The sequence below is a fragment of the Myotis yumanensis genome, unplaced genomic scaffold, assembly GCF_028538775.1.
Source record: "Myotis yumanensis isolate MYYU_CA2020_CCGP unplaced genomic scaffold, mMyoYum1.0.hap1 SCAF_6, whole genome shotgun sequence".
Taxonomy (NCBI): Eukaryota; Metazoa; Chordata; class Mammalia; order Chiroptera; family Vespertilionidae; genus Myotis; species Myotis yumanensis.
In genome coordinates this window covers 40565021-40580972 of record NW_027223757.1, presented here as the reverse complement: position 1 = coordinate 40580972, position 15952 = coordinate 40565021, and the positions used below count along the sequence as shown (strand labels likewise).

Sequence of the window (15952 nt, the reverse complement as noted above, 5' to 3'; positions counted from 1 at the left end):
GTTCCTCATGTTGTGGTGACCCCCAATTTCATTGTTACAAATTGAACATAATTAAAGCATAGTGATTAATCACAAAAACGATATGTAAATATATGTGTTTTCCGATGGTCTTAGGCGATCCCTATGAAAGGGTCGTTCGACCCCCAAAGGGGTCGCGACCCACAGGTTGAGAACCGCTGATTTAGATGGTCAGGTCACATATTAAAGCGATTATAGTTACCTCTACATTGGCCCTTCAAATTTTCGTATTTCTTCATGAAATTAACTCTGTACAAAATATCTTCATTAGCTAGTCCAGATATTACTTTAGCTAACTCTGTGCTAAACTTGCTTCTGCCACTCAACCAAAGCAATCTATTTAAAACAATCATAATAAATTCTAATTCCGGCCATCATAAACTTTCTCATGGTAGAGAATTTGGAAAATACAAAGAAGGGGCGGAAATGCATGACATCATTGAAGCATTCTGGAGGGGTCCACTGCTCACTGTTTCTCTAAGGTTGGTATTTTTCTTTTGTTTGTTAATACCGAGCAGCATTAATGGGGAGACATCTGATTGCCCAGGAAATGTTAACAGAGAACAAAATGGAAGGAGCCCTGGAATGTCATTTGGTCCAATATTCTGTCTTCATCTAGGATTACGCCTGATCGTCCCAGATGGTTATTCCCAAAGCCTGCTGGAGAAGATTTAACAAGTTCCATTAGAACCCTATCCCACCCAATGTCTAAATGTTACAACACAAGCCCCACCCCCATCCCCACCCAACAAAACAAAAACAAATCAGCAATGAAAAGAACTGTGAGCCAAAATCAGATTAAGCGATCCCATTTGGAAGGGCCATAGTCACAACCCACAGTGATTCTTTTTAAATAAAAATTGTTTCTTAATGGGACACTGTCCCAACTAAAATTTTTCCTAAGATAGCCTACATAACATAACACAACCTAAATAGCATGTCCCAATGTGGTACATTGTACAGTGGGTCTTTGGAAGTGTGAGAACTCCTTTTGGTTATGATGAAAGTACACTGCATTTCAGTTGCTATGCAACACCACCAGAGGGCGCTCTTCACTCACTCTCTGAAACGAATACTTCACGTCGCCTCAGCTATTTGAAATTCTGAATATTTCATGTTTGATAAATTTACCTAGGAGATTCTCTGCCTGGAAAAATGTGTAATTCTAAGAAATAAACTTTATGGGCTCGGATGCAGAAGACAGAGGATGTGAACGTGGAGTTCGTGGGTGCCGAAGGTATTTTGATATTGGTAACGTGTCTAGGACAAAGTCTTTTATCTGAGTACTTCTAGGTGGTCTTGTAATAAGAAACTTCAAACCTGTAAACACCCACAGTGCATTAAATACTCATGTTGTATTATTGTCCCATAAGTTTCTCATCCAGATTTCAAGCTAGAAGAAACGCAAGACTTCTAAAATGTTCATGTGACATTTTATTACTCAAAACTTTGAGGTTGTTCTTCTCACTTAGACATCTTAGTAGGCCTGCCCACACTCGCATTATCTGGGAAGAAACCGTCTCTTGTAAAATTCGCACCCTATCATGCTCAGGTGTTCTGGGTTTGAGATTTGAACGTGTACACCTAGAAGTGAGGACAAATTCGCCACAAGTTCCAAGAGAAATTCCAGGTATAATTTAGTGAAGAGGTATTGCTTTCACCTTAAGCTTCCCTTTATGTGTCACTGGTTACTACAGTTATATTAGTAATGGTCCTTCATTACTAAGGAAGATGCAGCTGGCTCGGGGAGACGACATTAACTGTGCAGGTCACAGAATGAGTCTCGGGGCCAGGAAGGACTTCTCAGGATTCTGGTTCTTGTTATTCTCTTCTCCCGAACGCCAGAACCTGCTTGCAAACTTCTTTCCGTCTCTGTTACTTAAGAAGGCACAGGGAGCCATAGCAAGTGACTGAGGGGACTTGGCCAAAATCACACACCAGCAGTGGTCAAAAGGTACAAGCTTCCAGCCCTGGCTGGTGTGGCTCAGTCCTAGACACCTAAAGGTTTCGGGTTCGATCCCCGTCAGTGCCTATAGGGGAGGCAGCAAATCCATGTCTCTCTCTGTCTCTCTCTCTCTCTCCCTCCCCCTCCCTCCCTCCCTCTCTCTTTCATTCTCTCTCTCTCTCCCTCCCTTCCTCTCTCTCTAAAATCAATAAACACATCCTTGGGTGAGGATTTAAACAAGCTTCAAGCTTCCAGTTATAAAATTAAGCCCCGGGATCTAATGCCCACCATGGTGACTGTCGTTAAGAACACTGTGCTGCATATTTGAAAGTTACTAAGAGAGTAGATCTTAAACGGTCTCATCACAAGAAAAATAATGGTAATCATGTGTGGTGATGGATGTTAACTGGCCTTATTTTGATGATCACTTCTCAATGTATACATATATCAAGTCAGTATGTTGTCCAATTGAAAGTAATATAATATGTTAATTATATATCAATACAAAATAAATGTTCCCCAAATGAATATGATACATGCGGAAGAAAATCACACGCCAACAAAACTGCCTGCACTTGCTTTAACCTGAGTGTTTCCATCTATGCCGCCCACCGTGCACTCTCCCAGCCCCACAGTAACACTCTGCCTGCTGCCCCTGTTTCCCAAAGCAGGAAGCAAGGCCGGGAAAGCATTCCTGCACGGTCTGCACCAGCCGGCAACCTCACCCAGATCACCTGGGGTGCCTGCTCCAGTGAACGTTTCTGACCTTCCTCCAGACTAGAGCAGTGGTTCTCAACCTTGGCTGCACGTTAGAATCACCTGGGAATCTTTTTAAAATCCTGATTTCTGGACCTCATCCTCTGGAAATTCTGTTTCTTTGTTATGGGGTGGGGCCACAACATTAGTAACAAAGAAACAGAATTTCCGGAGGATGAGGCCCAGAAATCAGGATTTTAAAAAGATTCCCAGGTGATTCTGATGTGCAGCCAAGGTTGAGAACCACTGGGCTAGAGAGTCTGGGATTTAACACACCTGAATCATCCAGGGAGCTTTTAAGAATCCGATGCCAAATGAATTGCTAGCTCCAATGTGCTGTGAATCACTGTTACAGGTGTACTGAGTTCCTGGAGCCAGATTTTAACTAGTTCTCAACGTGACTCTTTTATTAAAAACTAGAGGCCTGGGGCACGAAATTCATGCACTCAGGAACGGGAGAGGGGTCCCTCAGCCTGACCTGCGCCATCTCACAGTCCGGGAGCAGGCCTAAGCCAGCAGTCGGACATCCTTAGCCAGCTGCGAGCCCAGCTTCTGGCTAAGCAGCACTCGCCCTGTGGGAGTGCACTGCCCACCAGGGGGAAGCTCCTGCATTGAGTGTCTGCCCCCTGGTGGCCAGTGTTCAACCAACGGGTCGTTCCACCATTCAGTCGATTTGCATATTAGTCTTTTATTATATAGGATTTGAGAACTATTGGCCTAGGGCCAAAAAATAAAATAAAATAATTAAAGTACAAGTTCCTTTTAAGTGAAAGCCATTGGACTGTGAATGAGAATACGTGGGTTCTAGTTTTCCTTGTGTTTAATTTTCCCAGCCATAGTCTCCTCATCTGCTAATTAAAGGGGTAGTGTCAACATGACCTGGGAACTTAGAAATCCAGCCTTTGAGCCTTTCCCCAGCTGTACTGAATCAAACTCAGGGGTGAGGCCCAACTAGCTGGGTTTTAAGGGCCCTCTGGTCATCCCCCGATTACCACTCAGTTGGGTGAACTCTTGAACTAAACTTTACCTGCTGTGCTCTGAAATTATATAGGTCTGTCCCTCCAAAATCTCAACCAACACCATTTCGGAAGGGCTAGAAGGGGTTTTTCGGCAAGCTGGCTGCTTTGAGGAGAACTTTTGAGAAACCCTTTAAATGGTATAAAAAGAACTATTGAATACTTGGTGATAAAAGGACCTAAAGCAGTTCTGGTATTAATAACGATGGTAACACGACTTCAAACCAACATAGCATTTGTGAAGGACAGTGTACAGATGGGACTGTCCTGGATGGGAAAGACAGGCAGAGGGGTCCAACACCAAATCATCCTCAACCTCCCCCCCTACCCCCAAAAAAATCCTGACTCAGGTGGACACAGAGGGACAAAGAGCAGAGATACCATGTCAGCCTTTAAGAAGTATGCACACTTGGAATTGTGGGCATGAAAGCTGGGAGAGCCCTCACCTGTTCTCATTTTGCAAATGAAACTGGGTCCAAATAGGGGATGCAACCTGCCCCATGCCCCAGCGTTCTTTAGCAATCAAACCAGATGGAGAATGCCAGTCTCCTGAATTTTGGAGAACTTCTCCCTCCCCACACTCTCTGGGGTCTAGATGAACTTCTCTCCATTCTTCCTGTTGTCAAAACTTGCCCATCCTGTGTTCCATGCATGCCCACCCCACCTGCCCAAAGCTACCGGGCAGCCACCATGGGGAGATAAGCAGGGGTATTAGTTGAAAATAAGTGTTAAAGTGCCGAAACCGGTTTGGCTCAGTGGATAGAGCGTCGGCCTGCGGACTGAGGGGTCCCGGGTTCGATTCCGGTCAGGGGCGTGTACCTGGGTTGCGGGCACATCCCCAGTGGGAGATGTGCAGGAGGCAGCTGGTCGATGTTTCTCTCTCATCGATGTTTCTAACTTTCTATCTCTCTCCCTTCCTCTCTGTAAAAAATCAATAAAATATATTAAAAAAAAAAAAAAAAAAAAGAAAATAAGTGTTAAAGGTTGACCACACTGGACAAGTTCTTTCTTCTCTTCACCTTATTAAGATCATCATTTAACCGAACACCAGTGTTTTCCACCCATGAGCCACCTCACAGAGGTGCCTACAGCCTCCTTCCAGCCTAGTGCTTCCCGGGGCCACTTCCCGAAGTCAGGATGGGCTCCTTCTTTGCCCCAGTCCAACAAGCAGACAATGTAGCCTGTGGGCTCCCGTGCGGCCAGCCACCTCTGCTGTGAGCACCAGGGGCCCTGGCCACAGCCCTTGCCCTGCCGGTCCCTCCGGTCCTGGCACCGACTCTCTGGCTCTTTCCAAGGACTGTGGTTGCCAAAGCCTCAAGGACCCAACTTGGCAACCAAAGGACAAAGGAAAAGGGGTGAGAACTAACACTCGGCAAGCGCCAGCCGTGTGGGGAAAGGATCTAGTGTGCAGCTGGGGATATGCGGCTGCTGGGCGGGGGGTGGGGGTTGTGGGGGGGCGCTGACAACCTGCTGCAGATCCATGGGTAGAGAGTGTTCAGAACCGCATCTGTCTGACCTCAGAGCCACGTTGGGGGAGGGGAAGCTCAGGTCCTGCTTTAGGGCTGCTTTGAGCGAGGAGGGTGGCCAAGATGGACAACATAGATAAGAAATCTGTTGGAGGCAACATGTCACTAGGCCCCCCACATCTTTACATTAACTGGTAGATTATTTTAAAGGCCAACACCAGATTTTAATTTTTCTTTTTCTAAAAACATGCCTCTCTCTATAAATATATGTATGAAAGTATAAAGTATGATAAGATTCTTACTCATTATACATATCAATACTAATAAGAAGTTTAAAGAGATCAGATGAGAAAAACAATAGTAATGGGGAGCACCTTACGAAGGATTGACGAGGCCCCAAGGTAGCAGCGGCAGTGGTAAGAGAAGTGAGTTCAAAGCAGACAACAGCTGGTAGCTCTGTCTTCCGTGCAGTATAGTTGGCCCCTTGGGGGTGGGGCCTGAGGTCTGCTCCCTGTCTGAGCTCCTTCAAGGGCCTCCGTGGTTCCACCGCTGTCTCTGCACAAAGGGCATAAGTAGACCCACAGACACAGCAGCATTTGCAAACACATTCATCATTTGCAAACAAACAGCAAGAAGTCAGTGGCTATTCTCATTTCCCCCTCGAGGCTGCTTTCCTGAAAAGCCGTTTTGCAGTGCCCTCTAAGAGCGGGTTTGTAGCTGTGGGACGTCCACTTACTCAGGCCTGGTAGCTCTGCTTCCTTCAAAGCACCTTTGGTCCTGCAGCCGTCGGGGGCGGGGAGTCAGAGCGGAGGGAAGTCCGATCACGTGCTTCTTTCTCCAGGGAGCCGGCCCCACGGCCCTACCTGCCACAGAGCAGCAAGCAGCTGCGACAAGCACATGGGGGTAGAAAAACAGAGCGGCTTGGCTGGCACCTGGAAAGCGGTGAGCTCTCTCGTGACAGAAGGAAGGAGGAAGGTGGGGGATCGTGAAGGCCAACCGGGAGGCCTTTGTGCCTAGTAAATAGCAAGGCTATACCAACGTAGCGTCCCATGTCCTGGGTCCACAGGGTAGCATCCCACAGCAGGCTGGCCTGGATGATGCTGGAACTGTGAAAACGGCCCCACGGTGGGATGAGGAAAAGGCCTAGGAGCAGATGAAGAGCGTGGTTGGAAAGAAGTAGGTTTCTCGGAGTTGTAAGATGGAACTAGGAGAGTGCCCAGAGCAAGCCTGCGGGTGGGCCTGGCCGCTCACTTGCTGGCCCTGCGGCTTTGGACCAGTTACTCGCCCTCTGTGCACTTCCCTCCCTCCTAAATCCAGGCTGCTAACGCCTGTCCCGCACTGTCCTGGCCTTGGGAAGTGTTGGGACATTGAGGGGTAAGGAAAAGGGCTTTGCCAAATTGGACAGTGATCTGAAGGGACTTTAGACTTAGGTGACATGGCTTATGGAGTAAACGAATCAGTTCCTTTTATGGGAGTAGAAGATGCTCCTTCCATTTGGGTCTAGTCTTGGGGGTGGTTAGGGCAAGTACCAGCTGCTGGGAGCCAAGGGATGGGCTCTAAGCTCCCCATTCCAATACTTAGGACAGACGATGGAAGAAATGTGGGTTCCTTCAAGCATGAAAAGATGGGTCCCTCCTGCCCCCCACAGAACAGGCCGGGGGGAGTCCCCGCCCCCTTCATGTGACTCCCTGTGCTGTGGAATCTTACGATACTGTAGAAGAATAATGAAATGAAAATACACGTATTTTTTAAGTAAGAAATTTATTTGATTAAATGACAATATATGAAGATATTTTAAATGATAAGGCTCTATTCAGACAAAATGTAAATTTTTTATAAATGTGACTGTATAAAGCATCCTCACGCACTTTAAAACCAGGTTGCAAGTAAGTATAACAGAACCTGTAAATAGTACTTAAAAGCAGGTTTCTTAAGTGACACTTGCAATTTGTCATCCTACACGAGGCATCTGGGGTTCTGTGACAATCAGGCATGGCTACCCTCAGTGAGAAGGGGTTGTCCCTCGAGCAGAACTGAAGCCGAGATTAGACCACGACCTCAAGCTCCCTACACAGTATCCTAGCCTTTCAAGCCCTTGGGAATTGGAATTGAATAGGTGGGAATCTCTAGTCACTCTAGTTGAGGATAATTAGAAAAAGAGGTTGGGAAACCAGGGTTGGAAAGAGGGAGGGGAGGGGAAACCGAGGCATGGCTAGGCCAGAGGTTTCTACAGAGCAGTTTTAGAAATGACCAAGGAAATGATGAAAATAAAAACAAAAACAACACAAAAACAGAGGCTCCTCAGAGCTGCACCCTGGGGTCTGCAGGGAGGAGGGCACCAGGACCCTGAAGGCCGGACCCGACCACGTTTGCAGCTGGGCCACCACACACTCGCAGAAAAATCTTCCCTGGAGGGCGGAGTCATGACCTGTGCACCAGGAGCAGGGCGGAGTGTATAGGTTACATCAACTTCCCCCCAAAGATTTTTCCAGCATCCAAGTGACTCTGTTTTCGTGCCAACAGAGAACCCGGGACGCAGGAATCAGCAGCTGCAAGTTATAAAACCAGAAAAGCTTCAGACCTGTGGATGGAGAACTGTAGGAAGAAGGTGACGTCTCCAAGTGTGCACACTGCAGGCAGCAAAGCACGAACGCGTCCAAGTGATTCAGGGGGAACTGAACCATAGGGAGGTATGGAAAGACCCCAGAAAGCAAAGGATGGTAACCACAAAGTAATCATATAGCACCCATTATTATAACTTAAGATACATAAACATCATCGAGGATCTATCTAGTGTCTGTGCTATTATTTTATAAATGCAAATACTTATGAGGGCTCCAAAATATTACAAATGATACATACATTCTGGTATGAATGTTACGCTCCAGAGTCATACAACAGACGTGATGTTACACTTGAACATAGATTAGGGGTGACGTATAGAATAATTTTTTTTTAAAATATATTTTATTGATTTTTTACAGAGAGGAAGGGAGAGAGATAGAGAGTTAGAAACATTGATGAGAGAGAAACATCGACCAGCTGCCTCCTGCACATCTCCCACTGGGGATGTGCCCGCAACCCAGGTACATGCCCTTGACCGGAATCGAACCCGGGACCCTTGAGTCCGCAGGCAGACGCTCTATCCACTGAGCCAAACCGGTCTTGGCCGTATAGAATAATTTTTGCAGACCATTTTCTGAACCTTGATCACACAGGTGAATACCAAAATCACAGGAAGCATCTTATTTGGTGGCTTTGGCAACAAACATGTGTGGTTTTTTTGGCTATGCATTTATGCCTCATACAAAGATACGCTGCTTATTTGTATGATTTAAAGTCATCCAGAGAGCTTACACCGAGAGCTCTTTTCTGTTTCCTTATCTGCTTCTTTGCTATCGAGTCTCTGTGGGAGGGCCCCTCAGTGGCCACGGCTCCTTTTCCCTGAGGCTCCTTGTCTTCCTTAGAGGGCTGTATTTAAAAACAGTTTCATGTTTCCCATTCAGGCTAAGTGGCTCTTTAAAATCCCTAACCCTGAGATCAGTCTTCTTATCCATGACACGGACGCATGTGCACACGCTTACACACACACACACACATTGTAATAAAAGCAGTACATCACTTCCTATCACCTGATTTCAGCAGTGTGCTTTCAAAATCTCTGTTCCCAGCACTACAGAAAATAACCTCCCAACATGTCCAGGTTGAGCCTCAGAGACGATCCTTCCTCTCTGAGGTGACAACGTGAGACAAACCTCAAGGTGGTTGGGGTCAGGGACCCCAAGGTCAAGGTTCTGTGCGCCCACAGAACATGAAAGCGCAGTCTCAGCAGAATCTAAAACTACTTTCTATTAGGGAGGATGTGACATCCAATGATCTGTGGGCTGACTCTGTAACTCCTCTTATGCACGTGTGACCTAAATGGTCTACTTGGCTTACCCACCAGGAAAGGGGGGCAGTATTAACACCATCCCCTCACGACCACACCGTGACCTCAGGCACAGACATGTGCAGCTCAACCCAGTTTATCTCTACATCTTAAAGCCAAGGCTCAGCCATTCACCTCTGCTTCATTTCCCCAAAACAAATCTCCACTGTGGCTCCTAGAGAGAGGCTAGTGTAGCAGAGCGAAGCCAGCCTTTCTGTTGTGATGTGGCTGCGCCAACCTTGGAGAGAGATGCTGGGAGCTGGAGTCCCAGTCTGTGCCAATTTTCTCAGTGATGACCTGGCATGTAAACATACTCAAGTGAAATGACTAAAATAATTGGCTTTAATTTTTAAAAAAGGATCTAGGAAAATGACAGAGTAGCATATTTACCTTCTCTAACAGATATTACCCCTTGGCAAGAGGTGCTTCTTTTGGCTCAACTCATCTGAAAATAGTTCCATTTGGAACTTTCCTTAGCCAGTTACTATAACCGGGCACTGACTCGACGCTGGTTCTAGGGCAGTGATGGCGAACCTTTTGAGCTCGGCGTGTCAGCATTTTGAAAAACCCTAACTTATCTCTGGTGCCGTGTCACATATAGAAATTTTTTGATCTTTGCAACCATAGTAAAACAAAGACTTATATTTTTGATATTTATTTTATATATTTAAATGCCATTTAACAAAGAAAAATCAACCAAAAAATGAGTTCGCGTGTCAGAGGTGTTATAGGTTCGCCATCACTGTTCTAGGGGATGAAACAAGACATCGATGGGTATGAAGCCGCACAGCCGGTCAACGGGCTTCGCCCAACTGGGTGCCACAATCACACCCCCCAGACTGACCATGAGTCAAGCCAGCTCCTCATTCCCCACCAGCCAAACACCACAGTGTCCTAAAATGTGGTTCTGGTAGAGAGGAGAGTGGAATCAAGGCCCTCATGGCAATAGCTAGGCTGGGCGTCCATGGCACCGCCCGTGGCCGACCCCTGGCCCCACAGAACTGGGTGTCTGTTAAAGAGACATCTTCGGCTGGAAGAACAACCTGAAACTTCAGAATCCCGACCAAAGGATGAAGCTGCTCTGAGCCACTCGCTCGGCCACCTGACTCTCCTCTCCTCCCCGCCCCAAGTGAAGTGTTTCCACACCAGATGTGTGGGCCGAGATGGCTCCAAACCCCAGCTGAGTGGCTGAAAGCTGACACCGGGCTCAGAACCACTTCCATCTGTTAATCTTTCCAGCTTTAGGTTTCAGGACTGAGGTATGAATAGCATAATACAAGGGTAATGTGAGCGAAGTCTGATGCTTTGTTCATTATCAAGCTATCTATACAATGTCCGCGGAAGGCAATCTAGTGGGGTAATGTGTCTGGCCTGGTAGAAAAATAAACACCAGTCGAATCACGTCTTTGTTTAAAATTTTCCATCTAAAAAATCAATTGCAAAGCCTGAGATTCCCTGCTTTTTAATGCTACTGCAACCTCAATTTCAAACCTGCATTGTGTGTTAAAGCTATGGAATAGACAACGCCACCGCCACGTGAGAGAAAAAAACTGCCTGTGAGCAAGATGAACCACAGCCTTGAAAAGTAAGTGGAAAGGCATTTGAATGGACAGAACACTAAGATTTTTAAAGTTAAAATGATAGTGTATCTAGAAAATACTGTGAAAATATGTATCTCAAAATAGAACTAGGTTTAGTCAGAAGGCTCAGGAAAACCACCACTTAAAAAGCTGACCAATAAAAAAGAGAGCCAAAATAACCTTCCCACTTTTGACTCTTCCCCACTTTTCTGCCCTTAGATGGTACCGTCTGGATGTCCTAAAGCGAAATAATCTAAGAGCAGTGACAACGTGCTGGTATTTTTCAGGATCTCTTCAAGACAGTTTCCATCTTGGTAACTTGGCTCTTCTCTCTGATCAAGGCAACTCATGGACTTTAAATGTTTTTGGTGACACGGGTTCAAAGACTTCGTCATCGTCTTCCACTCCTTCTTCTATCGGTTTCATCTTGGCTGAGGCTCGCTGGTGTGGGGATGACACATCTGTCAGAGACACAGAAAGGAAAGCCACTTAACGTGCAGCCTGACCTGACGCTGGAGTGATGCACCGGTTTCAAACTCCAACCGGAAAACAGAACTCCCTGGGAATCCATCGCTGGTACCACGAATGGAGTTTCCCTTAACACTGTATTTTCAATCCAGCATTTCAGTAAGACAACCAAGTCAGGAGGTGGAACACATCCCACTGTGTGTGCTTGTGTGATGAGCTTCTCAAACATCCCAGTCCCTCGTGGGTTGCCCTAAAGTCTGTTTAGGAATCAGAATGTTCCTACATGAACATCAGACATGGTAACTGGAGTCCCTGGAAAGCTTATTTAACTCCTGATTTCCCTAAAGTATGGTTTTATTCTAAAACTATAGGCCCTCATACCATCTGTAGCACGACCTAAAAGAGCAGTTCTTGCCACCAACTGTCCAGCCATGCTCTGGACTGACATGGAGACGGAGAGCGGGGGACAGTGGGGCAGGAAGAGGGTTCAAACCTGCAGGCGGAAGAGCCAGTGGAGGAAATACAGTCCTAAGTAGCAAGGCATCCCAGGGCCTTACAGGATGCCATTTAATCAAAGGAACCAAGCAATGAATGATCCATGCACCCAGCCCTCGTTCATTCACTCATTTACCAAAAGCTTATTGAGCATGTCCCATATATGGACAACATGCCTGATGTAGAAAAAAAATATTGTCTGAAAGTAAGAGAACATATTGTAAATAGGTGCAGAGACTCCTTGAAGTGCCTCATAAGCAGCTCACGTGACATCATAAGCACAGACTCCCCGCCATACAGTTCCCACATTCAATGTCAGGATCCACTGTGTCAGGGTCCACCTGCCCGCCCACACCTGTGCACATTCTTGCTTCCCCCTAGCAGGACGGAGTGGTGTTCAGCAAATGCTGAACTCGGGCTGGGTGTAAGGTTGATGATGGAAGAACAATGGGTGAAATCAGACTCTTCAAATGTTTGCTGTACAGCAAAGGCAAGTAGCAGGATCTTATAAAGACAGGAATCAGAATGGCTATAAGAAATTTATACTGATCAGCTGTTAAGCCTTGGCAAGAGTCAGCAGCAGCAGCCAGCAGGGCCGGCCAGCCCTGAGAGCAGGCTGCAGTCAGCGAGGAGGGTCAGGGACCAGCAGGGGGCCCCACGGCACAGGGGCAGGCGGCCTGCACAGTGGTCAAGACCAGAGGCTGAGGAAACAATTCCAGGGTCAAGTCCCCGCTCTGCCGCTTCCTGCTGTATGCCTTGTGCTCCGTTACTGTGCCTCTCCAGGCCTCAGCTGCCCTATCTGTGGAAAGGAGATATTCACAGGACCTGCCTTCTAGGGTTGTTGGGAGGATTAAAGAAAAATGTGCTTAGCAGGATGCTGGGCACATAGAAAATGTCACTAAATGTCATTTCTTATTGACGACAGAGTCACTGCCATACACCCAGGGAAATGCCACCACCAACAGCCACATCTCCCAACATAAAAAGGTCATCATTGTGCAGGCCCTGGCTCTGCTATACTTTATGTGTTTGTTGTACACACACAGAAATTATTCACGTTCAAACATTTACAATCAATTAAAATACTGAGTTTCTGGAAAGACAACTACTGGCCGACGGTAGAAAAGAAGCCTGTATGAAAGGCCCAAGAATGAACTTCTGTCACAGAGCACACGGGCTTTGTGTCCCTTTTTGTACAGGCGATACCAAACACAACCTCCAATTCACAGGTCGGCTCAGGTGGCAATGAGTTCTGTCTGTGTGACCTTGGGCAAATTACTTCACTTCTCTGTGCCTTGATAGCCCTATCAGCAAAATAGAAGTAATCATAACAATATTATCTACTTCATATGGCTGTTTTGATGAATAAGTGTAAAGTTCTTACTCAAATCAGTACGTGGGATATGATAACACTTTGTAAATATTTGTAAGTCAATCAAATCAGTGAATTAATATGGTCTTTGGAGGGCAATAGCCTAAAGAATTGGGAAACTGGTTAAAGTCCATCATTGCCCATAAGGATGGCAAAGAAAGGAAATGGGACTAGTGCTTGAATAGGGGTCTGTGTTTCTCAGTCTAAACTGGCCTGAGTGCAGCACAGTTGTTGTTGTTGTGTGTGTGTGTGTGTGTGTTTTATCAGTAGCCATGGCTTCCATCATATTTCTAGCCTCAAGTTATGATTGAGTCTCATGAAATATTAACTTAGGCTGAGTATTTGCAATCAGACAAAACCCTCAGAACAAACAAGATAGCATGTCTAAGAGCATTAAGCCAAATCAATAATGTAGCGCTTTCAGACATAATTGTATGCTACACATAACAGAAACACATCCAGTTCATTTTGACTGGGGAAGTGAGACCAACTGATCTCTACTTTTTAAGCCCTTCTATCAAACCAGGGGTGACACTCCACGGTATCCTGAGGCTGCTATCTACACTGGGGACAAAATGTTCCAACCCTCCCACTACCTCGCTAATCGCCGTGTTTCCCCACTGAGAGAAAGTGAAGAGAGGGCCCAAAACAAACGATCTAGTGAAAACTTTCCAAGAACTTCCAACTTCTCTGTGAAAGAACTGATTCTGTTCCCACTGTACTTGCCTGGGAAAGAAAGGGCTGTGGTGGTGACTCCGTAACATTACAGTCAGGCAAGAGTCACCCACAGTCCTGGGCTGGCGTCCAGGGGTCTCCAGGGAGGGCCTCCTTCCCGTCTAGTCCACGCTCTGGCAAGCTCACTGACCCCCAAATCCAACCCACCCCTCTCTTCTTCTCCTCGTGCTTTTCTCTCCACCTGGAATGGTCTCTCCACTCCCATCCCTTCCCGCCAAATCCCTATCCATGCCTCAAGGTGGAGTTCAAACCCACCTCCTTCACTGTGGTCTTCCCTAAGTGCTTCTGTGGGGCATTCTATTCTCCTCCAAACAACCACAGCCCTTCCACGTTCTGCACCACGTTGTGGTCATAAGAACGGGCACCTCTCCCTTCCTGGAAGACAACATCCGAAAGGCTGTGACCACAGCCCCCCTCTCCTGCAGCCTCGCAGCGCACCCCACACATAGCCAGGTCCTTGATAACTACTTAGTACGTGAAAAAAGCCCTCCTCCGAAACTCGGCCTTCAGAAAGCTGATGCTGAGGATGTGGGGGAAACACAGGGCCATCGCATTTCCTCTCTGATGGGTCAACCCCCCCCGCCCCCCGCCCCACCTCCACCACCATGGGGCACAGCAGCATTCAAGCGCCAGCAGGTCTTGGGCTTACAGTAAGCCCTCACTATGAAAAGGGGCTGTTATCAGCACATATATTCTGTGTCACGTTCCAAGGGAAATCACTTTCGAATAACTGGCTGATTTGACAGGGCTTACAGCAAAGAGTACTGGCACCCGTGTAAACATCAATAAGGTACCTACAACCAAGTTTTCATCCAATCAGCCATACAAATCTCTGAGCAACTGAAGGGTTAAATCTTGGGGAAATAAAAACAAATCAGACATAGTCTCTGACTCTCTTATTTGTCAACACACTTTTCAGAGTAATTCATTCTCCTCGCATCCCTACTAATATTTCCACTTTATACCCAGAAGCGGAACCTGAACAAACTGTGAAAGCAAACAGAGTCGGGGAGCTGCCCTGAGTGAATGCCTTTCTCACCTGGGAATGAACCAGGTGGAAACACATCTAGCAGGATAAGCCAGCTGGCCCTAATAGCCCCACGAGATTGCATTCTTCTGCTATAGCTCTTTTCTCACGGAGAGCACTAAATTCGCTTTCATTTCAGGCTTTGTGGCTGGTTAGAACCCACAAGTCCCCAGGTCCCACTTCCCACAACAGTGCCTGTTGCTCTTTCCCCACCGGCAGATGCACCTGACGTTTTGCAACAGAAACTCGGTCTCACTGTAACTGCCAGAAGCAGCCCAGCGCCAGCTGCTGCCTGAGCCCTTGATAGGAGTCACGGTCACAGAGAGTGCCCACACTCTGCACCAACTGGTTAGCCTGGGCCTCCTGCACCACCGAGGGCCAGGTAGGACGTTCACCTGGCCCCACCTGTCACTGTCACAGCCAGAAGAAAGGCGGGCTTCCAAGAGCAAGAGCGAGGAGCTCACCTGGCCCATAGACCCAGTGCTCTCCAACCTCAGCAGCACCCTGTGGCTCAGTGGAAGGAAAGAGCCCATCACTACGCAGCTAGAAATCATTATTTTGTCCACAATCCAAACCCAATATGGAGTGTGGAGAGAGAGAGAGAGAGAGAGAGAGAGAGAGAGAATATTCTGCTCTAAGGGAACGATCTTACATTTCACAAGCTGAACATTATTAAATTCTTTCTACAAGTTTGGCTGCCTTTTTCATTAATTTTAGGCACTGATGCATCATCAGACATTTCCCCAGAAGGCCTAATATCTTACCTAGATGTGAGAGCATGAGGAGGAGGGAAGAAAGTGAGCTTATCTTTCGTTAAGTGCTTTTCAAATTACTTTTGCCCCTCCAGGACACTGCTATGAGGTCATGACCTCAGCGCAATATTTTCACTTTTCATTTCTTTCAAATTCAAGAGAAGCAAATACTTCCATAGCCATACATTTTCCAGAAAACTGAGTTTTATCTTCTATTACAACCGCTTTTACAGTTGGGAGACAAAAGTGGTAAACTCTCTCCTTTGGTACTTATTATAATAAAAAGAGATAATTAGCATTATTTTGTTGCTATTAGCTATAGTTACCTTCCAATTGGCTCAGGCTGCCAAGTAACAGAGTTTATTATAAAAAGTATGTAAAGCAAATAGTATCA

The 15952-nt window shown here is 46.6% G+C and overlaps 1 protein-coding gene across 1 annotated transcript in view; it reads right to left on the bottom strand.

Annotated features, from left to right (window-relative positions):
* Positions 1-6994: 6994 nt before the first annotated feature.
* The window catches only part of POPDC1 (popeye domain cAMP effector 1), a 35779-nt gene continuing 26821 nt past the window's right edge, over positions 6995-15952 (bottom strand). The window contains exon 8 of the mRNA XM_070418007.1: positions 6995-11170. Within this exon, the coding sequence (XP_070274108.1) occupies positions 11046-11170 (125 nt within the window). The 3' untranslated portion in view covers positions 6995-11045. The remainder of the gene's footprint in view (positions 11171-15952) is intronic.